This window comes from Peromyscus eremicus, chromosome 3 (genome assembly GCF_949786415.1).
Source record: "Peromyscus eremicus chromosome 3, PerEre_H2_v1, whole genome shotgun sequence".
Classification (NCBI taxonomy): Eukaryota; Metazoa; Chordata; class Mammalia; order Rodentia; family Cricetidae; genus Peromyscus; species Peromyscus eremicus.
This window is the reverse complement of record NC_081418.1, coordinates 71,989,579-72,011,308: the sequence shown is the minus strand read 5'-3', so window position 1 is coordinate 72,011,308 and position 21,730 is coordinate 71,989,579. Positions and strand designations below refer to the sequence as shown.

Genomic DNA, 21,730 nt, shown 5'->3' with positions numbered 1-21,730 from the left:
TGTCAGAGGCTAATGCCTTGTGCTGTCACCAGGCTATGAGAAAACAGCAGTGATGCAGTAATTGATACCGAGGTGCCAGTAAAGGCCACAAGGAGACAAGGCAGATGGGTTCATCTGAGTGTGTGTGGTAGGAGGATGGAAGACTGGGGTTTAGAAGGGGTTGGCGCTGGGGTCATACATATGGCGCATATGGATGCTGAAGATGAGTGAGTGGAGATGTCCACATTCTAGGGAGGTACAGCAGGGGAGACAGTGGATGGTCCCTGGAAATCGAGCCTCACTGAAGTCATAGCAACCAAAGCAGGAAGATAAGGAATGAAACAGACTAGTAGATAGTTTCCAAAGGAATATTGTCTTAGGTTCCTAGCTAGGAAGTGTCCTCTGCTTACTCATCCTCTCATACAAACAAGAAGCTTCCCTCAGGAGTTCTTATGATGCTGTTTCTGACTATTTCATTTTTCATCTATTCTTGATTCTAGTCATCCCTTGGCTTTTATATCTACCTCCATGGGTTTTCCCTGTAGTAGGAGCCATGCTGTTCCTACAGCTGGATGGAAACAACTGGACAACTTTTGACTTGAAGAACAACAGTAAGCCATAGGCTTATAGCCAGCAGCCTCACCTCTCCGGAGGTTCCATGGTGGTATCTTTTTGTGATTGTAAAAGGTAGCTAAGACCCTATGAAATCCAGTTTACACTTATGGAGACTTTCTGTTGCACTTGCAAGAATACATGGCCTTAGACTCCTGACCACGGCCTGGAGGGAGTCAGGGTCCTCACTTAGGTCCTCACTATCACCTACCACAGTTGGCAAAATAGCGTTTCTACATCCCAGCCTGTGAACCTTCCTCTCTTCTGCTTTCCAGTCTCTTAAACCTGAATTCTCCAGGGCTTCCGTCTTCTTACCTTCAAGTCTTTCCTAATAGCTCCCTTTGATGAGGCCCCCAGGGCACTTCCCTCCCATGTCACATGGTGGCTCCTTCACAAACTGTCTGTATGGAAATGGTATTTATTTGTTGTTTCTCTCACTTTATCCAACTCTTAATGCATAGACATTCTGTCTTGCTCACAGCTGCCTCCAGCATCAGCAGTATCACATCTCTGAACATGCCTTCCAGGTACCTGAGCAGACTCAGATACTTATCTGTCGTAAAATAAGGTCACATTGTCTTTTTCTTGCTTTTTGATTATAAATACATATGTGTGTTTATATTTGGCCTCCTCCACTAGGACACAGGCTCTCTCAGGGTAGAGGCCATTCTTTTTCTTGATTTTAATTATAGATACATATGTGTGTTTATATTCAGTCTCTTCCACTAGGACACATGCTTTCTCAGGGTAAAGGCCATATGCTACTCAATGACTGTAATATACCCCAGTCAGGCACATACCGGGTGACTCCTTATTATGTAATCAATGAATATTAAAATATTCTGAGTTTAATCATAGAATAGAAGGGTACATAGGATTTGAATTTCCTTGTTACAGCTGTTCTGGGATCTTCCATTTTGTACAAAGGTCATCAAACTCTCTGGTCCAGCAGAGATTCCTCTACTGTACTACTTGATGAAGGACCCGGACCTGACTCTGTCATAGCTGGTGACTGTAGAGACATCCCACGTCTGGTCTCAAGGTCAGAGGGACCAAGAGCAACTAGCTGAGCCACCCCCGAGCAGGGAATCTGCTGCCCATTGCTGTCAGGCAGGGCAGGCTCGGGGGACACAGTGTGGGTTTGAACACATGAACTCTGGCCGTACTCTCCCTCTGTCCATTTGCATTGTTGCAGATTTGCACAGTGTTCAGGTAGCTCCTCTGAGAGAAGGTCTAGCTGCTGAAAGAAAAGACAAAAGGGAGTGTAAGGAACAGGCTAGGAAGACAGAGCCATGGTGACATGCTGTACTGGTTAGTTCCTTGTCAGCTTGACCCAAGCTAGAGTCATCTGGGAAGAGGATCCTCAACTGATAAAATGCCTCTATCAGATTGCCTGTATATCTTGTTTAATACTGAATGTGGCAGGGCCCAGCCCACTGTGGGCAGTGCTGTCCTTCGGTAGATGGTCCTGGGTTGTATAAGAAATCAAGTTGAGCAAGTCTTGGAGAGGCAGGCAGTAAGCGGAAATCCCCCAGTCTCCACTTCAGTTCCTGCTTCCAGGTTCCTGACTCGAGTGACTGCTTTGGCTTCCCCCCGATGGTTAACTATAATTTGTAAGCCAAATAAACCCTTCTGTCTCCAAGTTGCTTTCAACCAGGGTGTTTTATCGTAGCAACAGAAAGTAACTAGGGCACATGGAGAGGAATGTGTGGGTCCAGAGATCTGAGCTGTAGAGAGAGGCAAGAAACCAGGTACTACTAAGAAAGCCAGAACTGCTCCCCAAAACAATGTCTGTTTCCAAAGACATTTTACAAAAGACAATAAATAAGCTACATTTACTTAAAGACCATGAGTTTCTACTCCCCTCTCACTCTTAACCCTAAACGATATCCCCCATGAAACTTACAAGTTTTTGTTCAGAGAAGGAAATCCTTAAGATCTTTTAAAATTTTTTCAATTGATAATTACGTACATATCTCTTTGTAGTTGCCTAAGGAGTCCAGGAAAGGGTGTTGGGTCCCCTACAGCTAGAGTTACAGGTAGTTGTGAACTACCGGTCATGGATGCTGTGCACCAAGCTTCTGGAAGTGCTTCTAACTCCTAAGCCATCTCCCTGCTCTGTCTGTAACCTGTATCTTTGTTGTGAGCTGCTGTCTTTGAGCAATGTTAAAAAGGAGAGCGGGTTCTTCACAACTTACAGAAATGTAACTGGAGAACTACACAAATCCTATAGGTACCCACTAAAAAGAAACCCAAATGTGACTCTCCGCATGTGACCACGCTCTACTCTTCCCTCACATTTCCCTCTATTAACAATCTATGCTAAAGCCGGGCAGTGGTGGTGCATGCCTTTAATCCCAGCACTCGGGAGGCAGAGCCAGGCAGATCTCTGTGAGTTCGAGGCCAGCCTGGGCCACAGAGCGAGATCCAGAACAGGCACCACAACTACATAGAGAAACCCTGTCTCAAAACAAACAAACAAAAAACAAATAACAAAAAACCAACCAAACAAACAAAATCTCTTTAATAAACTTCAATTCTGATTCATGTTGCCTTCTCTTGGAATTATTTTCTTTGATAAGGTCATGAATTCTGCTTGTACTTGAATGGAGACCCCAGTAAGAAAGAGGGATTCTTCAGGCCACTGCCGGCATGTGGGAGATATAGAATGGAACTGTTTCTCTGTCCCTGGTGGTGACAGAGACATGCCACACTTACACCAAACAGTTACCTCAGACTTGAAAGAAATGTGTTTATGAGGTGCCAAGGTTCTGTAATGGGCACTTTGAGCCAATAGCAGGGTATAGTAGTGACCTAGCTCATGGATCAAAAGGCTAGCTTTGCTATTCTGGGATCTGGGATTCTTGTTCTTACATGGAAAATGGGTAATAGTACTTTGCTTTCCTTTAGATGGCAGGAGAAAGTGTGGAGTAGCTATAAACCCGAGCCAACCACCGCCCAACAGCTGTGTGGGCAGGAGCAAAGCAAGGTCAATCTCTTTATGTGTAAAATGCAGGTGTGGCCATGTAACATGTCATGCTACAGTCTGAAATTGTCCCACCACTGGCTTCTTATTGAAAGCAGCTCTCCCATGAGTAGTAGGCTGGAGACATTTAGACTCTGCATCCACTTTGCGTCCGTTCTCCACCACACCCCTTACCAGTAGGACACCCTCTTTGATTTGCCTGGCCCGGTCTCCTAACTGAAATGCCAGCTCTGCCACCTGCTGCCTCAGGGCCTCTCGCAAAGTCCTCAGGTCCTCAGCCTCTTCCCTGCATGAAGATAATAAAAAAGGAGACTTCAAAATCACCACCAGATGCAGTCTTCCATGCCCCTCTCACCAACTGGGTCCTGCCTTTGATATTTCTTCTGAATTTTATGTGTATCTCTCTCTCTCTCTCTCTCTCTCTCTCTCTCTCTCTCTCTCTCTCTCTCTCTCTCTCTCTGTGTGTGTGTGTGTGTGTGTGTGTCCGTGCGCACATGCCTGACACAGTGGTGAGCAGAGAGAACCTTGCAAGCCATTCTCCCGATGGAACTCAGGTAGTCAGGCTGGGCAGCGTGAGTGAGTGCCCTTACCCACGGAGCCATCTCTCTGGCCTCTGAAATTGCTTAAAAGAGACATTGGCCTTCCACATTTGATTCAGCTCTAGAGGTAAGTCTGCTACTAGGGAAGGTACCCCCCCACCCCCATCCCCCGCGCGCACTCCCTTTGCAATGGGAGCTACAGATTTGCACTTTATGCAAGTACACTAACATTGAGCTGCATCCGTAACACACCCTTATAAAAAAGAAATCCTATCGTGGTATAATTTATGTATCATGTTTATCTATTTCAACATACATTATTTGTAAGGAAGTTACCAAGTTGGATAAGGATGACCAGCATGCAGCACTAGAACATGCCATCTCCCAATAAGAACACACAACACCCATGCCCTTTACTATTAAAACCTGTCCCCACAGTCGCAGGCAATCAATGATGCATCCATTTGGGTAATATTTTTAATCCCTGTGACAATAATGTACATTTCAAAACTCTAATAACAACCCCCCCCCAACATTTGCTTTTGTGCAAGCCTCATTCCTATCAATTAAAGAAATCCTGCTGGCCTTTCCCATCCTCCCAGCTGATTGCCCCTCTTCTAACCTCCCCAAATAGCCCCAATCTTCAATAAGAGTGTGCCCATCCAGTGATGGCTCTCTCAGTTTCACACTGAGAAAGCAAAACGAAGACCATGAAAGCAGAGGAAAAGCCGGCCGATTTCTCATTAGCCCTGCTCCATCATGCTCATCTGCCTTGCTTGCTCTGATTACCTTCCCTTGCTCCAGGTGTGTGGTCTGGGACTTACTTTCATGCTTGCCTTAGATAATTACCTTTCCTCTTCTGACATGTCCCTGGGAAAGAGTGCCTGCTGTCCCATGAAGTGCTGTTCAATTTCCTCTAAGTGCTCCTGGAAACTCTGGCACACCATCTTCATGGTTTCCATCTCATAGACTGTGCACTGACAACAGACAGAAAACCCGAAGCTGGTGACCTGTCTGCTAACACCACTGGAAGGCTGGGCTCTGCCTTCCTTCCCATTTGGAATTCACTGTTTGCAAAGACGCCCAACTACTAACATTTTTTAGAAGAGACCAGGGAGACCCAGCCCGCAGCTTTGGATGAAATTAGAGGTGGCATTTGACTAAGACAAAGGGGAGCAGTTGCTGAGTGGTACTTGGGTGGGAATTAATTATGTACTGGGGAGTCCAAGCCAGTCCTATACAATAGGGAGATGCAAGGAGGTGGACAGAGGAGAAGAGGCAGAAACATCAGAATGCAGACTTACACTTAGAAAAATGGAGCTTCCTTTAATCTTTCTCAGTATTAGTACCCAGAACCCCATCACTCTTAGCATCGAGAACACTGAACACATCTACTCATGTGTAGTTGTTCAGGAAAATCTGCTTAGAATGCTAGTTTTACCCTTGCTTCGCCATAATCCTCGAAAAGGGAAATCTGCAGGATCCACTTCACCCATCCTACAATCCCAACTGAGAGAAACGTTAGGCATCCATGCTCTCTACAAGCTAGAATCAAGACTTGAGCTCTTCTTGTCCCCAGATACCCTCAGTCTTCAACCCTTGCTATCTTTGGAGTTTCAATTTAATATCTTCTTGCAACCTCCAAGAGTTATGGAATTCTTTACAGCTAGTAATTCTGACCTGTAGTGAGTTGACAAGAATCCGACATACCACTTGACCATGCCCTTAGGATGACCACCCACTATCATTCAATTGAATTGCTTACCTAAGTGTTGTGGGATACTGATCACACTGTGAACCCTGAGTTTGCATTTGCTTTAATTAAATAAATTAACCTTGGCTTAGGAGGCTGACAGAAAGTAATCATAGAGTATCACAGGGCATCTGGAAGAGATAGAGAGACACTGGAAGTAGAAGGGAGGGGTTTTGAGTGGCGCAGCTTTTTTTGGTTTGGCAGAGATGCAGGTAAGGCGAAAAGGGCTTCTTGGACACTAACTTGAAATAGACACTAACATGAATGGCAGTGTGGACACGACAGGGGTGTTACACCCATGAATTCTCAACAACCTGGCTGAGAATTCAACCCAGCCTCTCTGAGCTAGCAGGTTTTCACCCCAGCCTTTGAATCTTGAGTCTTATTTATAAATAGAACAATAGAGATTTAGTCAAAGCTACCTTTAACAGCAGTGACAGAGCCAGTGCCTGTGGGAACAGAATTCCCACCAGGCTGTGGCTTGAGAGGCAGAAGCAGGCCGGTACCTGCAGAGTTGCAGTTGCTGGCTGGAACAGCAGTAGATTAAGGTGTCGTCACAGTGATGAAGTAAAACAACACCTAAGAAAGCTCAAGGTTGCCAGAACACACACACACACACACACACACACACACACACACACACACACACACAAATACTTGGAAACAAACAAACAAAAACTAGTTCTCACTCTCATCAAGCACTGATTGCCTGTAGCTTTTCATCTAGGGGTAAAGACTTGCTTAATTTTCTTCCATATATGCTCTCATGGAATCAGGTGTGGTCTTTGTAGGTCTTGTGCAGGCAACCAGGTTGTTGAGAATTCATGGGTGTAACAGCCCTGTCATGTCCACACTGCCATTCATGTTAGTGTCTATTTCATGTTAGTGTCCAAGCAACCCAGCTGTGTAAAGGTCTTCCGAGTATCCTGAAGTCCTTGCTGTCTACTGATGCCCTAGGATTAAGGAATTTTATTTATCTGTGTTTTATTTTCTAAGGGGAGGGTTAACCTGGATTAGATATTCTCCCTTCCTGAGCTCCAAATAGCTGGCTCAAAATAATGCACATTTATCATGCAACAGGATATAACAGCAGACATTCCAGTCTCTGGTTCTTACAGTCTTTCCTCCCTCTCTTCCAGGATGTTCCCTGAGCCTTAGATACAGGGGTTGTGCTATGGATGTCCTGTTTGGTACCACAAGGCTCACATATTCTCTGCATTCTGACAGCTGTGAATCTTTCTAACAGACTCCAGCTGCTGCAAAAAGAAGCTTCTTGCTGAATGCTGAGAATTGTGGTGAGTAAGCCCTGCCAGGAAGGGAGGCACAGAGGCACAGACTCTACCCTTCCTTCTTTGCAGCAGTCACTAAAAGGGCTCACAGTTGTGAATGAGTGTGTTATATAACCCAGAAGTGTCTTTCTTAAGCCATCCCTTTGAAGTGAACCCAGCTAAAAGTCTCCATGGGAGGATGGAATTGTGTGGGCTTTGGAGAGGTAAATGGTATGAAACTCGTTTGACTGACAGGCTGTGGAATCCACCGTCCTCTGCCTCTGTTTCTGGAAAGTCCTCAAAATCACATGGTCAAGATCATGGCAGCTCTGTGGTTACTGGTTTACCTATGTGTTTAAAATACAGTCAGCTCACAAACACACCTGGCCCGCTGCCCTTTCGCCATTTTCTACTTTACTAAATCCACTGAGCCCCTACTCTCTCTCATTCTTTCTTTAACGTGCCCATATCACTCCTGCACAGGTCAAAATGAAGTCCAGCTCTTTCCCTTACTGTCAGTAGTTTCTGAATCAAATAAATCTGTTTCCACCACTTTGGCTGATGTCCTCTGTGCATCTGAGAGTCACTGAGCCCAGTCTGTCTGTGGGACACCACGCTGATTTGCTGATCTCCTGTCAGCTCTCCCTCTTGTTTTGCAGGTTGTATGGGATGATTCTTTGTGTACACCTATGACCCAGATCCTCAGGGCCACTGCCATCTGACTTCAAGTGCTGTTAATGCTTGTGGATTCTAACTGTTTCTATCAGACCCTCTTCCAGATCAGTAAGAGAAGCTACTGGCTGCGGCTCACCTTCCTCCTCCCTTTTTCTCTTAACACGAGTCTAATGCTTTACAAGCAGCAATGTGTCTAACTAAAAATCTGCATTCCCTAATCTTCTCTCCCAATGCTGATATCCAAAGAATGGGATCACAGAGGATGTTGTGGGCTTTTGAGAAGCAATTTTAATGAAAATCGTTTAACTGCTGGGCCATGGACTCTACCATCCTCTGCCTCAGTTTCTAGAAAGTCCAAGATTGGTTTTTATCTTTATCCTCAAAATCACATAGATCATGGCAGTGGTAATTATTATTTCACCTAGAAGCTTCATAATGGGAATATTATTCTAAGACTGATACTTTGATAAGAAAATGCCACATCATGTTGTTTTGAGTTATTTTATCCTGCCTGATATATTTAGCTTTAGCATGAATGAACCCAAACCAGCTGAGGGAAGTCTTTGACACATATTGATGTTGACAAGAATGCTTAAAATATTACCAAATTACGGCTTATAAAAAATGGGAACCATCTTGGAGTCCATACAAGCATCTTTTGTAGATAAGTGTTTAGACACAAACCCTTTAACAGCTGTGTCTGTAGTCAAAAACGTTATTCAGATTTCAAATCCAAGTCACATGGTGGATCTTTTCCTCCTCAATATCTAACCAACTCACTTCATGGAGTGAAGTGTAACAAGACAGTATGAGGAGGCACATTTCCCTCAGGAGGGAGCCCACTCAGTGTTTGGAGTCAATTCAGGTACAAGGGAGGGCAAGGCCAGACCACAGCAGCACAGTTCTCAAGCAGATTGATTTCATTAACATTGGGCTTCAAGCCTCAGCTCGATGCTTGGGGGTAACCCTTTGTGAATGGAATTTATGTGCTGTAGGGCTTGGATTTGGGAATAGCTGATGGCCAGGCCAGATTGTGATTTAAGACTGTAGTGCTGTGGAACATTCTAAAGTGCTGCCATCTCCTGGTCATTCAGAAATACACAGTTTAGCCCCAGAACCGGCAAAAAAGATTTCAGAAGAAAGGAAAATGCAGGCAAGGGGAATGGGAATGGGGATGGCACGTAGGTGTTGATCTCTATTGTCTGATGTAAAATCTGGGTCACACCCACATAAAACACAAGGTCTGCTCTACTGGATCAACTCATTGATGCAAACGTCAACAGTAAGAATGACAGTATAAAACCAACCCAAAACAACAACACAACCTTTCATGTTCTAATTAACTCACACTTTTTAAACTTGGTACAATTTCCTTTTCTTTTAACCTAAACCTATAGAAGACTCAGAAATCTTATTTCTAATGCATCTTATTCTGGAAATATGTTTGGCTTTGTATTAACATATTTTAATTAAATTACTCCCAAGAATTCACATATAAAAGATTAATTACATGAACAAATAAGTTTTCCACTAATAAATTAATGTGAAAAAAACCCTTCATGTACAATTACAATTCTAAACATATCAATAAACCATTCTTCTAGATAAGCTAGAAGACCACAAAGCCTGCTGTGGGCTACTCCATAGTGTTGTACATCATTGGTTAAAAGACAATGGAATGGAGGATATTTTTCCAAATCAAGATTTTATCCAAATTTGCTCTTACTTTCAACATCTACTTTAAATGACTGTCGTCATTTGACAGATAGCATCCATTTCTGTCTGAAAACCCATGGCCTGGTTCCTAGTTAATTTTGTCCTAATATTTCCTAATCCTAGCTATCCCATAGCATTCATCAAGCCACGTTTCCTGCAGAACCTTTTTTAAGGTTTCACAGACCCAACCAGGCGAATTCTCAGGCTCAGTCACAGCACATGTCACCACATGAGCTGCTTTCCTTCACCATTCTTCAAGTTTCTTGAATAATACCCTGCTCATAGCACAAAGCAACCTCATGCATACCTAAGTGTGTGGGTACAAGTGTGTGTGTGTGTGTGTGTGTGTGTGTGTGTGTGTGTGTGTCTGCAAACAGATACACATATTTGAGCACATGAATTCACCATTCCCATTGAATGAGTATTTCTGATCCCTTAAATTTAAAGGAAAATACATGGCTGTCTAGTAAAACTCTGTAGAACATCATTTCAGCCAAAGCAATTCCCTTTGTGTCTTTTCTGTACAATTACAATTTCTGGTTTGGGTGTTGTTGTTATTGGGGCTATGTATGTGTCCATGTTCATGCATGTGTAGGTATGTGTGTGCATTTGAGTCAGAGGTTGACATCAAGTATCTTCCTCAATCATCTTCTGCCTTATTTAGGGGTTAGACTCTCTAGATAAACCTGGAACTCACCTATTCAGCTGGATAGGCTAGACAGTAAGCTCCAGGGAATCATCTATTTCTGCACCATCACCCCAGCACTGAAATTACAGGTGCATGCCTCTACCACATCCAGCTTTTTATGTGGGTATCAACAATACAAACTCAGGTCCTCATGCTTGTGCAGCAAGCACCTTACGGAACCATCTCCCCAACCCCTGATAATTCCAGACTCGAAGAGGAGGAGAGCTAAGGCATCGTTTGGCAAGGGCTGGGAAAGCATGGGGAGCAAAATCCACACTCAATTAACTGCTGCTAGTTTGACACCTACATGCGAGTCTGAGGATGTTGATTACACACAATGGGTCACAAAACCTTTCTATGCTGTAGTGCCAAATGAAGCCGAACATCTGTTTTCAGATGTCAAATCATTCCACACAGCTGGAAGTATGTAAGTCTTAGGTCTCCTTCTGACAGAAATAGAGAAGGGAAGACTCTAGTTCATATTCAGGGAAACTTCTGGCGCTGGCCCAGGTTCAGTCTCTACCTCTATCATAAGCAGCCGCCTTAACCTTGAACCAGCTTTGGGTCCCTACACCTGAGTTTCTCCAGGTCTCATCAAGTTGATTGCAATTCTCAAATGCAATTTGATGCAATCATCTTCTAGCTTCTCAGTCTACTAGTACATGCTTGTTATTTCTCTTTTTAACATTGCCAAGAAATTATTTACATTCTTTTTAATTGGCAGGGGTGACATGATGAGAAAACAGATTTAACATCTTACCACAGCATTATAATTAACAAATTATATTGGGTATGACTTGAAGGACTCATCTGAATTTTTGGATGTAATTTTGATTGTATTTTTCTTGTCATTTCAAATAGAATGTAAAACTAAATATAATTTAATTTATGCTTCTTTGTAAGGTCTGACTATGTAGCCTTTAGCACTTGCTACGTAGACCAGACTGACCTTGAACTTATAATGATCCTCCTGCCTTAATCTACTGGTTAATGACGTTACAGAAATATGCCACCATACCTGGACTAGGCTTTCATTACAGAAAAAGGGATGTTTATTTCTATGGTCTAATTGTTTGTATAGGATTTCAAATGCCACCTTCTTTAGCTAACGTTCATGCCCAGCATGATTTCATATAAACTAAATGGTCAAGTGTATGCTAATTGTTCCAGAGCTATGGTGTTCAATCTTGACAACACTTACATTTTAGACTAAATAATTGTCTGTTGTGAGGCTGTCCTGTGCATGTATAGTAGCATGTCCAACAGCGTCTCTGGACCTTGCTCATTTGTTGCCAGTATCACCCACTACTCTTTCAGCTGTGACAAGCAAAGATGTCTCCAAAGATTGGCAATGCTACCTGATGTAGGGCCAGGGGAGGAAATCATTCATAGTAGAAGAATAATTCCTTAAAGCACTTATAAGCCTTCAATAAATGAGTACAGTGGTGATTTTCCTATTCTCCTAGATTTTATTTGATTTATTTTGGTACTGAAGATTGAGGTACTGAGATGTTCTACCACTGAGCTATATCCCCAGCTCCATTCTCCAGGATTTGAACCTAGATATTTTGACACTAGGATCCCAGCTACACATCAGCCTTTGGCCTTTTCCTCCTCTAAATAAAATACCCAGAATTGATTATAACGCCTAGATGAAGCTTTCTATGATTAGCATAACCTTTATTCTTGGCTCATTCTTAAATATTCTAAATGTCTGGTGTCTTGCAATCTGAAATTTAGTTTCTCAGTTTATATTAGGCTTATGTAGAGTTCTATATGTTAAAAGTCCATATGATAATTTACTTTATTTTTCACATAATTATTCTTATATAGATTTAGATATTTTAAAGTTGGGCACATCTTTGTCTAAGAATTTGAGTTGAGATTCACCACTTAGTGGTTGGGAAGATTATCCAAACTCTCTCAGTTCTAGTTTTTTGTTTGTTTGTTTGTTTGTTTTGTTTTTTTATTTACAAAAGAGATAGTACTTGCCACATATTAGAAATCCAATAAATATTTATGGCATGTAAGAAATTGAAGGTTAAATGACACAATATAAATTAAATGTTTAGAATAGACATTCAGTATATTTTTTGTAGAATTAAAAGATATAAGTGAACCCATTGCGCATTGGACCATAGTACTCAGTAAGTCACAGTTACTCTGCAATGTCTCTGAACAGCTGTAATTATCAAGGCCCTTTACTCTTTGTATGTAAAATTTCAGATGTGAGAGTCTCAATATTTTACTTGATAGTTATCCTGGAACTCCTAGATTATCCCCACCCTGAAAATGCTGAAAAAGAGCATGAAAAAGACTCATTAAAGACAAGTATGTTAATCTAGGCTTAAAGTCCATTGACATCACTCAGCTTTTAGTAAACCCAGTACTCACATTTAAGCCAGTTACCAAAGGTTGACCAGCAGTCCCTCTACATGACATCAGAGGTTCATGCAATACAGCAAAAATAAAACAGTAATACAAATTGATGATTAGAGTCATTACCCCATCAATTAATATCACCTTGAGCTTTCTTGGTGTTAAATATTGTGATGAGTCTCTAATTATGTTGAGTGCTTTACAAGCCTTTATTTCATCCCAAAACAACTTTATGACAATGGAATGAATCAATTCCTCGCATATGTCTATATGTATGTATGCATGCATGCATTTCATGGTACCAGGAAATAAATCCAGGAGTTTAAGCAAGTACTTTACCACCGAGTAAGATCCACAGTACTCATCCCATTGTTTTACATGAGAGCCCTAGAGACACAAAATGGCCCAGGTAAGATTAGATAGCCCACTGAATTTAAAACCCAGAACTTCTCAGTTAGACTGACTTAGAGATAAGATGGGTCCATTAGTGTTATATACATATGACATATGACATGTTATATACATATGTCTGAAACATATGAGTTTATCTAATAAACTACAAGACACTCAATAAGCACTCGTGTTTGAAAAAAAGAGTTATGCCCTGAGTTTTCTCTGCCATCAAAGAAGATGAAGGCCATTTCTGTGGCGTTAGTGGCATATCTACAGCTTTGTAGAGGAAACACTTACAGAACACAAGTCCCTCACAGTAGTGTCCTGAAGTATTTTCAATGTCTTCGTGAACCGGGCTTCAGGATCCTCTGCATGTGAGTACAGGAAATGCCTGCAAATAGAGGGTTCTGGGCCAGGGATTTGCCTCCTTCCCTGGCAATTGGGACAGTGATGACAGCAGACACAACAGTGGGCAGGTATGGTGTGACAGAGGCCTGTTGGGGAGGTGCTAGAAAAACCTGTGTCCAAAGAGATGGATTTGGTGAGGGGCCAGGGTCTATGAATTAAGGCCTTATGTGAGGGCCTGGGTTTGCATTCATATGTGTAAGTCTGAACAGCAACATCATTGACCTGCTTTGCTTCTGTCTGCACTCTCAGGTCTGTGGTATTAACAGGGTCACATGGACTGCAATCTAAAGCTGTTCCTTTATAGTAGGTCCCCAAGTCTACAACACTCTGAGCAGCTGACACCAGATTGGAGGACATCTGGGTTGTCACAGACCAAGAGCTGGCAGCATTTGAGTCAGTGGGAGCATCTCCAGGTGGCTTCTCAAGGTGGGGAGCTGACTTATCAGAGTTTTGAACAAGGTCACCTTTATAGGGCGTGGCTCCTCCGTGCTGTTGAGAGTGCTGTGCTAGCTTCTCCTGCACTACTGAGCTTTGTTTGGTGTCGGGGCAGGCCTTGCTGCTGTCCTCTGTTCCTGGGATCTCAGAGTCCACGAGATAGAAACTGTCTGGAGTCTGATCAATCCTGGATGACCTTGGTGACTCAAAGCGGTGCCTTTGTATCAGCATTTTCCCAGTACCCTTATGTCTCAGAGATCTGTCTTCCTTTTCTGTGACAGGAGCCACCATGATCCCCATTGTGTTATTACATGTAGAAGTGACTACAGTTCCAACAAGACTCCCTGGGTATTCTCCCACCATCGTGGTCTTGGTGAGGGTCGTATCTGGGGTGAGTATCTTTGGTAGCTCCTCCATAGCCTCAAGTTGAAGCTCCTCCTCCTCCATGGATGCTGAGACCTTTCCTTCCAATATACTCCTATCATGGCTTGACAAAGATGAGCTCACCATACTCTTGGTTTCAGAGCCATTGGACTCTTGCTGACAGTCCTGCCATGGTGCTGGGCTATGACTCTGATCCCTTGGTTTGCTACCTCTACCCTCAGTGGGACTCTGGCTGCCTGGCAAGGAAGACACCTGCAGGAGAAACCAACATGGGAAAGAATCAGGAAGTTGCAGCAGCATTATATGCATATATGTTACCAGTGACACAGACATCATGAGCACAGGCTATAAACTTGAAATTATATCAGATTACTACTTCACTTACCACCTCTTCCCTATGATGTTCAGTTCATAATTTAGAAAAACCAAAGCAAAAGGGGAAGGAGAGGAAAAGTGAGCACCCTGGCACTTGGCCTACTATGATTTTATCGTTCTCTGTCCATTGAGTATATATTTGGTGTGGACTTAAAAACTTTCCATGTGTGGTGTGTGGGCGACCAGCTACCACTTTTTTCCCCTCAGGGTACTCTTGAGGAGAGAGGGATAAGAGGTTTAGATAGAAGGATAGAGGGGAGAGAAAAAGACAGAAATATGGGACAGGCTCAGGAGGAACTGGATCCTTATCCACCAGCCCCTTCTGTCTCTTCTAAAGGGCCTTTTAAAGGAATGCCAAGGGGTGGAGCAAAAGACCTCCCCCTAGCACAGCCAAGTGCAGACCCTTCCAATCACCTAGTAACCATACACGTGGTCAAGCAATCCTCTAATGCAGCTCTGCCAGGTAAAGCAAGCTCAGATCTCACTAGAAAACCTTTGTGGGCCTCCACAGTAGTGGGCACTTTAGATTCATCCTTCCAAGTTCTTCAGGAGTGCAGGTATGATTGGGGATGGTTGATAGGAATGAAACGTGTATAGTAAGCATTCAGTGCCCCATTCCAGCCTCTCCTACCTGGAAGGGATGGGGGTCTGGCAGCTCCTCCAAAAACCCACTGCTGTCCGACTGACAGCTGTTGGTTCTGTCCACTCGGGTGCCTGTGGGAAGAAAGAGACCTGGAGGTTAGGCAAATGAAAACATGCTGCCCACAAGACCAGTAGCAAACCCTCCCCATGCCTGGTAGAGATCCTCTATGGTCTGACCATGAAGGACTCAATGGGGGACTTGTAAGGACATTTTTTTTCCCTCAAGTATCAGAAAGCTCATGTAAAACTGCATCTACAGCTTCCCAATACAAGAGTAAAACAGACCAGTGGAAGAACTTACTTCCTAAAACACAATACAATTGATTGTGAGCTGAATCTTTACTAAAGACAAGAAAATCCAAGAAGTGCATATACCCCTAAACATCACATTAATAAAACAACAACCCATTCCTATGTAATATGCATGCACATATATATTCTTTTTCCTTTAACTAAATTTTCAGTATGAACCCTCTTCTAACTTTTCCTGGACTCTGATTCTAAGACTATAAGGCCAACCTCTAGTGTAGACTGTGGCTTTTCTTAACATGAAACACTGGACAGGGCAGAGAAAGAACAATGGTGTGTGAACAGGCATCATATGTACATGCTATGTTGTGTTGTGTTGTGTTATATTGTTTTGGGTTGGGCTGTGCTGTGCTGTGTTGTCTTGGGGTTGAAAGAACAGGTGCCTGATAGCAAGTCACTGTACTAAAGATTAAACTATGGCATTTTATTTTGAGGCAGGGTCTCACATTGCAGGCTGGCCTCAAACTCACTATGTGAGCCAGGGATGATCTTGAACATCTTATCCTCCTGCCTCTACTTCCTAAATGCTTGGACTACAAGTTTACACTCAGCACACTCAATTCTACACAGTGCTGTGGGCTAAATCCAGGACTTTATGCACGCTAGGCAAATACTCTGTTAATTGAGTTTCACTCCAGCTCAAATTATTGGATTCCTGTTTTTCTCTAATAACACTTGCTTACACTAGAAGGCTTTATTTTCTCTGGGGGAAAAAAAAAACACAAAGTGTGAGTCTGGAATTTGGTCAAAAGGGTGATTGTTGATAGATATTATGCTTAGATATCTGTGGTGATATTGTGTTCCCCAATATATTGTGCTCCCTAATAAACTTATCTGGGATCAGAGAACAGAACAGCCACTAGATAGACATAGAGGCCAGAAAATGGTGGCACATACACCTTTAATCCTATTACTTGGGAGGCAGAGATCCGTTTGAATCTCTGTGAGTTCAAGGCCACACTAGGAACAGAGCCAGGTGCGGTGGCACACACCTTTAATCCCAGCACTTGAGATCTCTTGTCTTTGCTTGGAAAAGACACATGCCTTTAATCCCAGGAAGTGATGACAGGAAGCAGAAAGGTATATAAGGCATGAAAACCAGGAACTAAGGCCCTTTAAGCTTTGAGGCTTTTAGCAGCAATTCAGCTGAGATCCATTTCGGGTGAAGACTCAGAGGCTTCCAGTTTGAGGAAACAGGATCGGCTGAGGAGTTGGCGAGGTGAGGTTAGCTGTGGCTTGTTCTGTTTCTCCGATCTTTGAACATTCACCCCAATACCTGGCTCTGGGTTTGTTTTTATTAGTAAGACCTTTTAAGATTCGTCTTACAGATATCTGGCATCCAAGTAAGAAATAACGTAATTTTCCATTGCTTGGACAGCTAACTGCTGATGAAAAGCTTAAAGATCTTAGCTACTGCTTAGGTTTTTCAGATCAAGTCTTAAGGATGCCTTCATTGACAGAAATGCTTTCTACCCGTAGGACTGTCTTTAGCCAGTTTTAACTGTCATGTGTCTGACAAAGTAGAAATGGTCTCTGAGGTGGTCCAGTCAGCCCACGCCTAGCTCATTTGTCCTGGGGTCAAAGCTGGAAGACGGATGCTGGCCTTCCTATCATTAAGTAGCATATTCCTATCATTCCTCATATTCTTTAATTCAGACTCAAGAACAATAGACATAAGCATTTTATAGCTGAACCTGGCTGAGATTGAGGAACTCAGAGGAAAACTTTGAGGTAACAGTTCTCTGCCATAACCATCACTTCTTATCATGCTGTTAGGGATAAGATATGGAAATAGTCACCCAAGATTGACCTTAAAATGACTTAGGCTTTCAGCAAGTTGGAGTAATAGGGAGTAGACTTTCTCTACTTCAGAAACAATCTGACACTGGACAAAGGACGAAAAAAATGGTTTTAGTTGTGTTTTAGGACAGCAGACAGCAACTCATGAAAGCGATAACTAAGCAGGCTAGTGATGTGAGCTCCATGGTTACCCAGATATCTGCCTCTAGTTTTCAAGCCTTGGTACAGGAAGAGGAAATCATAGAGGTTTGGAAGACACCTTTAATAAAGGTGTCTTGAGACTCCAGCAAGACTGAACCATCTGGAGTTTGCTAGGCAGGGTGAGAGAAAAAGAAAGTCCTGTGGAGGAAGAGTTCTCAGCTCCCTCTTGAGCTATGCTCCAGCATAGGGGAGAAGCCATCTGAAGGCATTGGAGGAAACAGGGCTCAGCATTCACCCAGGGCCCAGAATAGGTTGTGATTCCCACCTGCCATATATGGAAACTTCATAATACATAGAGCACAGTGAAGGTCCCGACTTGGAGGTGAGGACTCAGTAGCCTGAGAATAAACATTGTTCTGGTTCCTCACACTATCTTAAAAATAAGACTCAAATGCATCAGAGTGTTTCCTGGCAACTCAACTCTGCCCCAGAAGTAAGCTCAAGAATAGCTTTTCAGGAAGGCAGCAATACTTACCACATGCAAAATTAAATCTACACTACTTAGCATCTCCTACAAGATACCAGACATGTGAAATGTTTGCTCACTCTTTCAATGCGAAGTTCTAAACCTATGGTCACACTGAGGGCCCTTATGAAACAGCAGGTCACACAGCAAAGTACAATACAACAACAAAAAGATGGAAATGTGTGGGAAATCTCTGTAGGGAAGAGGATGGGGAGGGAGATAAAGGCTGGTGGGGAGGAATAATCAAAATGCATTGTATACATGAAGGAAACTGTCAATGAAGAAATATAATTAACCGTAAAAGAAGCAGGTAAATATGACCCAAACAGGGAGAGAAAAACTGACAAATGGAAACCAATCAAGAATTGATGATGATGTTAGAATAATCAGACAAGGACATTAAGACACTTATAACTATATGCCATATGGCCAGGAATCTAGGAATATGATGAGATGTGTGAAGTGCAGACATTGAAGGTGTGTGTATGTGTGTGTGTATTGTGTGTGTGTTTAAAGACCTGAATCCAATTAAAGATGAAAATTATACTGTTTATGATAGTTTATAATTGATAAGAATAAAAGCAAATTAAAGACTGTGTAATAAAAAAACTTATGAAAAGAAGACATAACTTTCGAGATGCTTCCAAATCAGATATGGAAAATAAGATTTTAAGTGGTAAAAACCACATCAGTGCACTATGGAACTGCTCTGGGTGGCTGGGTATATTAATAACTAGAAAATTCCAGAGAGCATGGAAAACACTTGAAATGTTTGACAGAAACAAACCCCTAGCACACAGAACATGAAGAAAACTGTACCAAGGTACCTCAGAAACAATTTATTCAACACCAATAATGAAGAGAAAAAGCCTTAAAATCAACTCCATATAACATACACCATGAACAAAGATAAAAGCAGAGGGAGAATTAGCTTTGAAAACAATCCAGGGAAAAGATAGGTGAATGACTCCTTCTGAGGATAGACAGTGAAGAGCCTGAAAAGAAGTATCAAACATTTAAAAAAGATTTAACTCCTTTCAAAAGATAGCTGAAGACTGGGGACAAGCCAGTGGTTGAGTAGTTACCTAGCATTGTTAAAACCTTGGGTTCCATCCTCAGCTGTGGGGGGAAATTGATTGCATAAACAAAAATGATAATAAATAGTGTGGGATACAAAATACAAAAACCTAGGAAGGTTTTTGTACTATTATAACATAGAGCAAGTTATATAGCAGGAACTGGTCAAATAAATGCCTTTAAGTATAGCATTCAATTTTTATAGAACATTAACCCCAGTAATAGAATATTTGCTTGTTACCTATCAATAAAAATAATATTTACCATTTATTATTGGAAAATTATTTTATAATACTTAATTTGTGTATTATATTTAAGACTTGGCCAATCATTTTATAATCAAGCTCAACCAGTATTAAAACTTGTCAGCCGAATACAGGGCACGTGAGAGGAGAGTGGGGTTAAAGGTTTTAGTGGAGATAGGGAGATTGGGAGAGAAGAGGGAGGAGGATGAGTTAACGGAGGGTAACATCAAGAAGCCTAATGTGCATCCACTAGTTTTCAAGCCAATTTAAAAACGTAATCTAAAAACAGGAGTTTGAACATAAGTTCCTTCATGGGTGGAAAATGCTGCTCCAAGAAGACATGAGTTCTTAATTGAAAATCTGGGTGCTGAGCGCGGGATGCCTTTATAGATGAGTTATTGGCCAGAGGCCCCAGAACTACCCCAAACAACATGGGCTACTGCTATTGTTCTTGGTTGCTAACCACAACTAGATGATATGTCCCTTTCTCTGAAGACACCACTCACTTTGAATGTAGGACATACAGAAATCAACTTGTACTGATCCAGAAACTCTCCCCTTGACGGGGAGCTGACATAGAGCCAGAAGGGGCAATGCAGGTTGCTGGGAATGAAGCAACATCAATGATCTTATCCAGATGTGAACCCCATACACTTTAATACTGACATGCCTGGCAAGATGTGCCCATTGGAGCAATAGGGGCACAACAGTTTGGTGGGCAAACAATCTCTTTCTGATTGGATCTGAGGCCCCACCCCACAGGAGGGAGTTCATGCCTGATACTGTACACCTGGTCAAAAGCCCATGACTAGAGGAGTCATAGGGCCCTAGAGGGGAAACTTACTAGTGTTATTTGGCAAAATGATCATGTTGTCAAATTATTTCCTTAATATTTCTATTTCTTTCTACAGATTTGTCTTGCTGGGGTTACGGCTGATGCAGAGACACATAACTGGTCCAAGTGTCAAGCATAAGTAACCCCAAGTGTTCAGCTGTGGATGAGGCATCTATATTAGCCTCTTCCTCTACCTCACAGTATTAAAGGCTCAGAAGAAAGAACAAAAAGAATGGACGAGCTGTTAAGATGGGGAGATCTGTGAAATGCTAATTTCTAGACATGACATTCATCATTGCTTCACAATCAACCATAGCAGTGGTACCTGCACAAGAACAAGCCAGTCAAAATCCCAGCAATTCCAGCACGTATTGGAGAACAGTTATTTGACAATTGAAAGATGCTGAAGAAGGGAGAATCACTCTCCTCTGTAGATATGGCCTATAAATAGGTTGCCTATGTCCTCATGGATAGCCCCACACCTATCTGCGTATAGGCAGCACTAGTTGGACTCAGGGAGTTTCCAATAAAAACAATGACGAAAGGAGGAAAAAGAAGAAGATGGGGGTGGATACTAGGGAGCATTGGAGGGAGGAAGTTGTGGTGATATTTTATTTGTGCTGAAATGTGGGGATATTTTATTTGTGCTTTAATAAATAAAGCTTGTCTGGAGATCAGAGGAAAAAGCCAGCCACAACAAAGAAGTCATACAATGTTAGCACACGCCTTTAATCCTATCACTTGGCAGGCAGGATCTCTGTGTGTTCAAGGCCACACTGGAAACAGAGCCAGGTGTGGTGGCACACACCTTAAATTCCAAAACTAGTTAGCCATGGAGGTCTGGACAGACAGACAGGAAGTGACAGAGCTGTGTAGGAGGAGGAAGTGATGTAGCTGAACAGGGAGAGCAAATCAGATGGCAGAACAGCAAGGCATATAGACGTGGGTGGACAGGAAGAAACTCGCGTTTGGAAGCTGCAGAGTTGGTGAGGTAAGGTTGGCTGGTGGCTTTCCCTATTTCCCTGATCTCTCTAAGACTTTCACCCCTATATTTGGCTCCGTGTTTTTTATTTAATAAAACCATTTAGAAATTCATCTACAGGGAGTGGTGAATGAATAGGATCAAAATATGTTGTATAAATGTATGAAATTTCAAAGGTTAAACAAAATATTATTTTAAGAAACTTTTTCTGGTCCTTTTGAAGTTAGGAAAAATCCACTGTTTTGCAATTTATGTGAAAAGTAGATAATTATTATAGTATATCATTTCAAAAGCTTGGTGTAGATTTTCTAATTTTTTTGTACATTACCCTGACTACTTTTCCTAGAGTGTGCCTACTCAACAGCTGAGTGACAGACCATCCTTGAACACTTTCTACATCAATTTCCTATTCCAAGCTACCTTATGTGCTTTAGGGCACCTGGCAGCCTGTTTCTTCCACTCAGCCCTTAGGAGCCCTTGACAGAAGACGTTCAGTAAGTAGGACTAACTTTCTCATCTCCTTCATCACCCCTGACTATAGCATTAAGAGCAAAACATCCTTGGAAGACTCTTAAGCCTCGGG

General features: G+C 42.4%; 1 protein-coding gene across 1 annotated transcript in view; it reads right to left on the bottom strand.

The window, feature by feature from the left end:
- Positions 1-1,522: 1,522 nt before the first annotated feature.
- Positions 1,523-21,730, bottom strand: part of Itprid1 (ITPR interacting domain containing 1) — a 97,185-nt gene continuing 76,977 nt past the window's right edge. Inside the window, exons 9-13 of the mRNA XM_059256687.1 lie at positions 15,222-15,304; positions 13,286-14,467; positions 4,966-5,093; positions 3,752-3,863; positions 1,523-1,831 (exon numbers count right to left, since the gene is read on the bottom strand). Coding sequence (XP_059112670.1) covers positions 1,523-1,831; positions 3,752-3,863; positions 4,966-5,093; positions 13,286-14,467; positions 15,222-15,304 — 1,814 coding nt within the window. The remainder of the gene's footprint in view (positions 1,832-3,751; positions 3,864-4,965; positions 5,094-13,285; positions 14,468-15,221; positions 15,305-21,730) is intronic.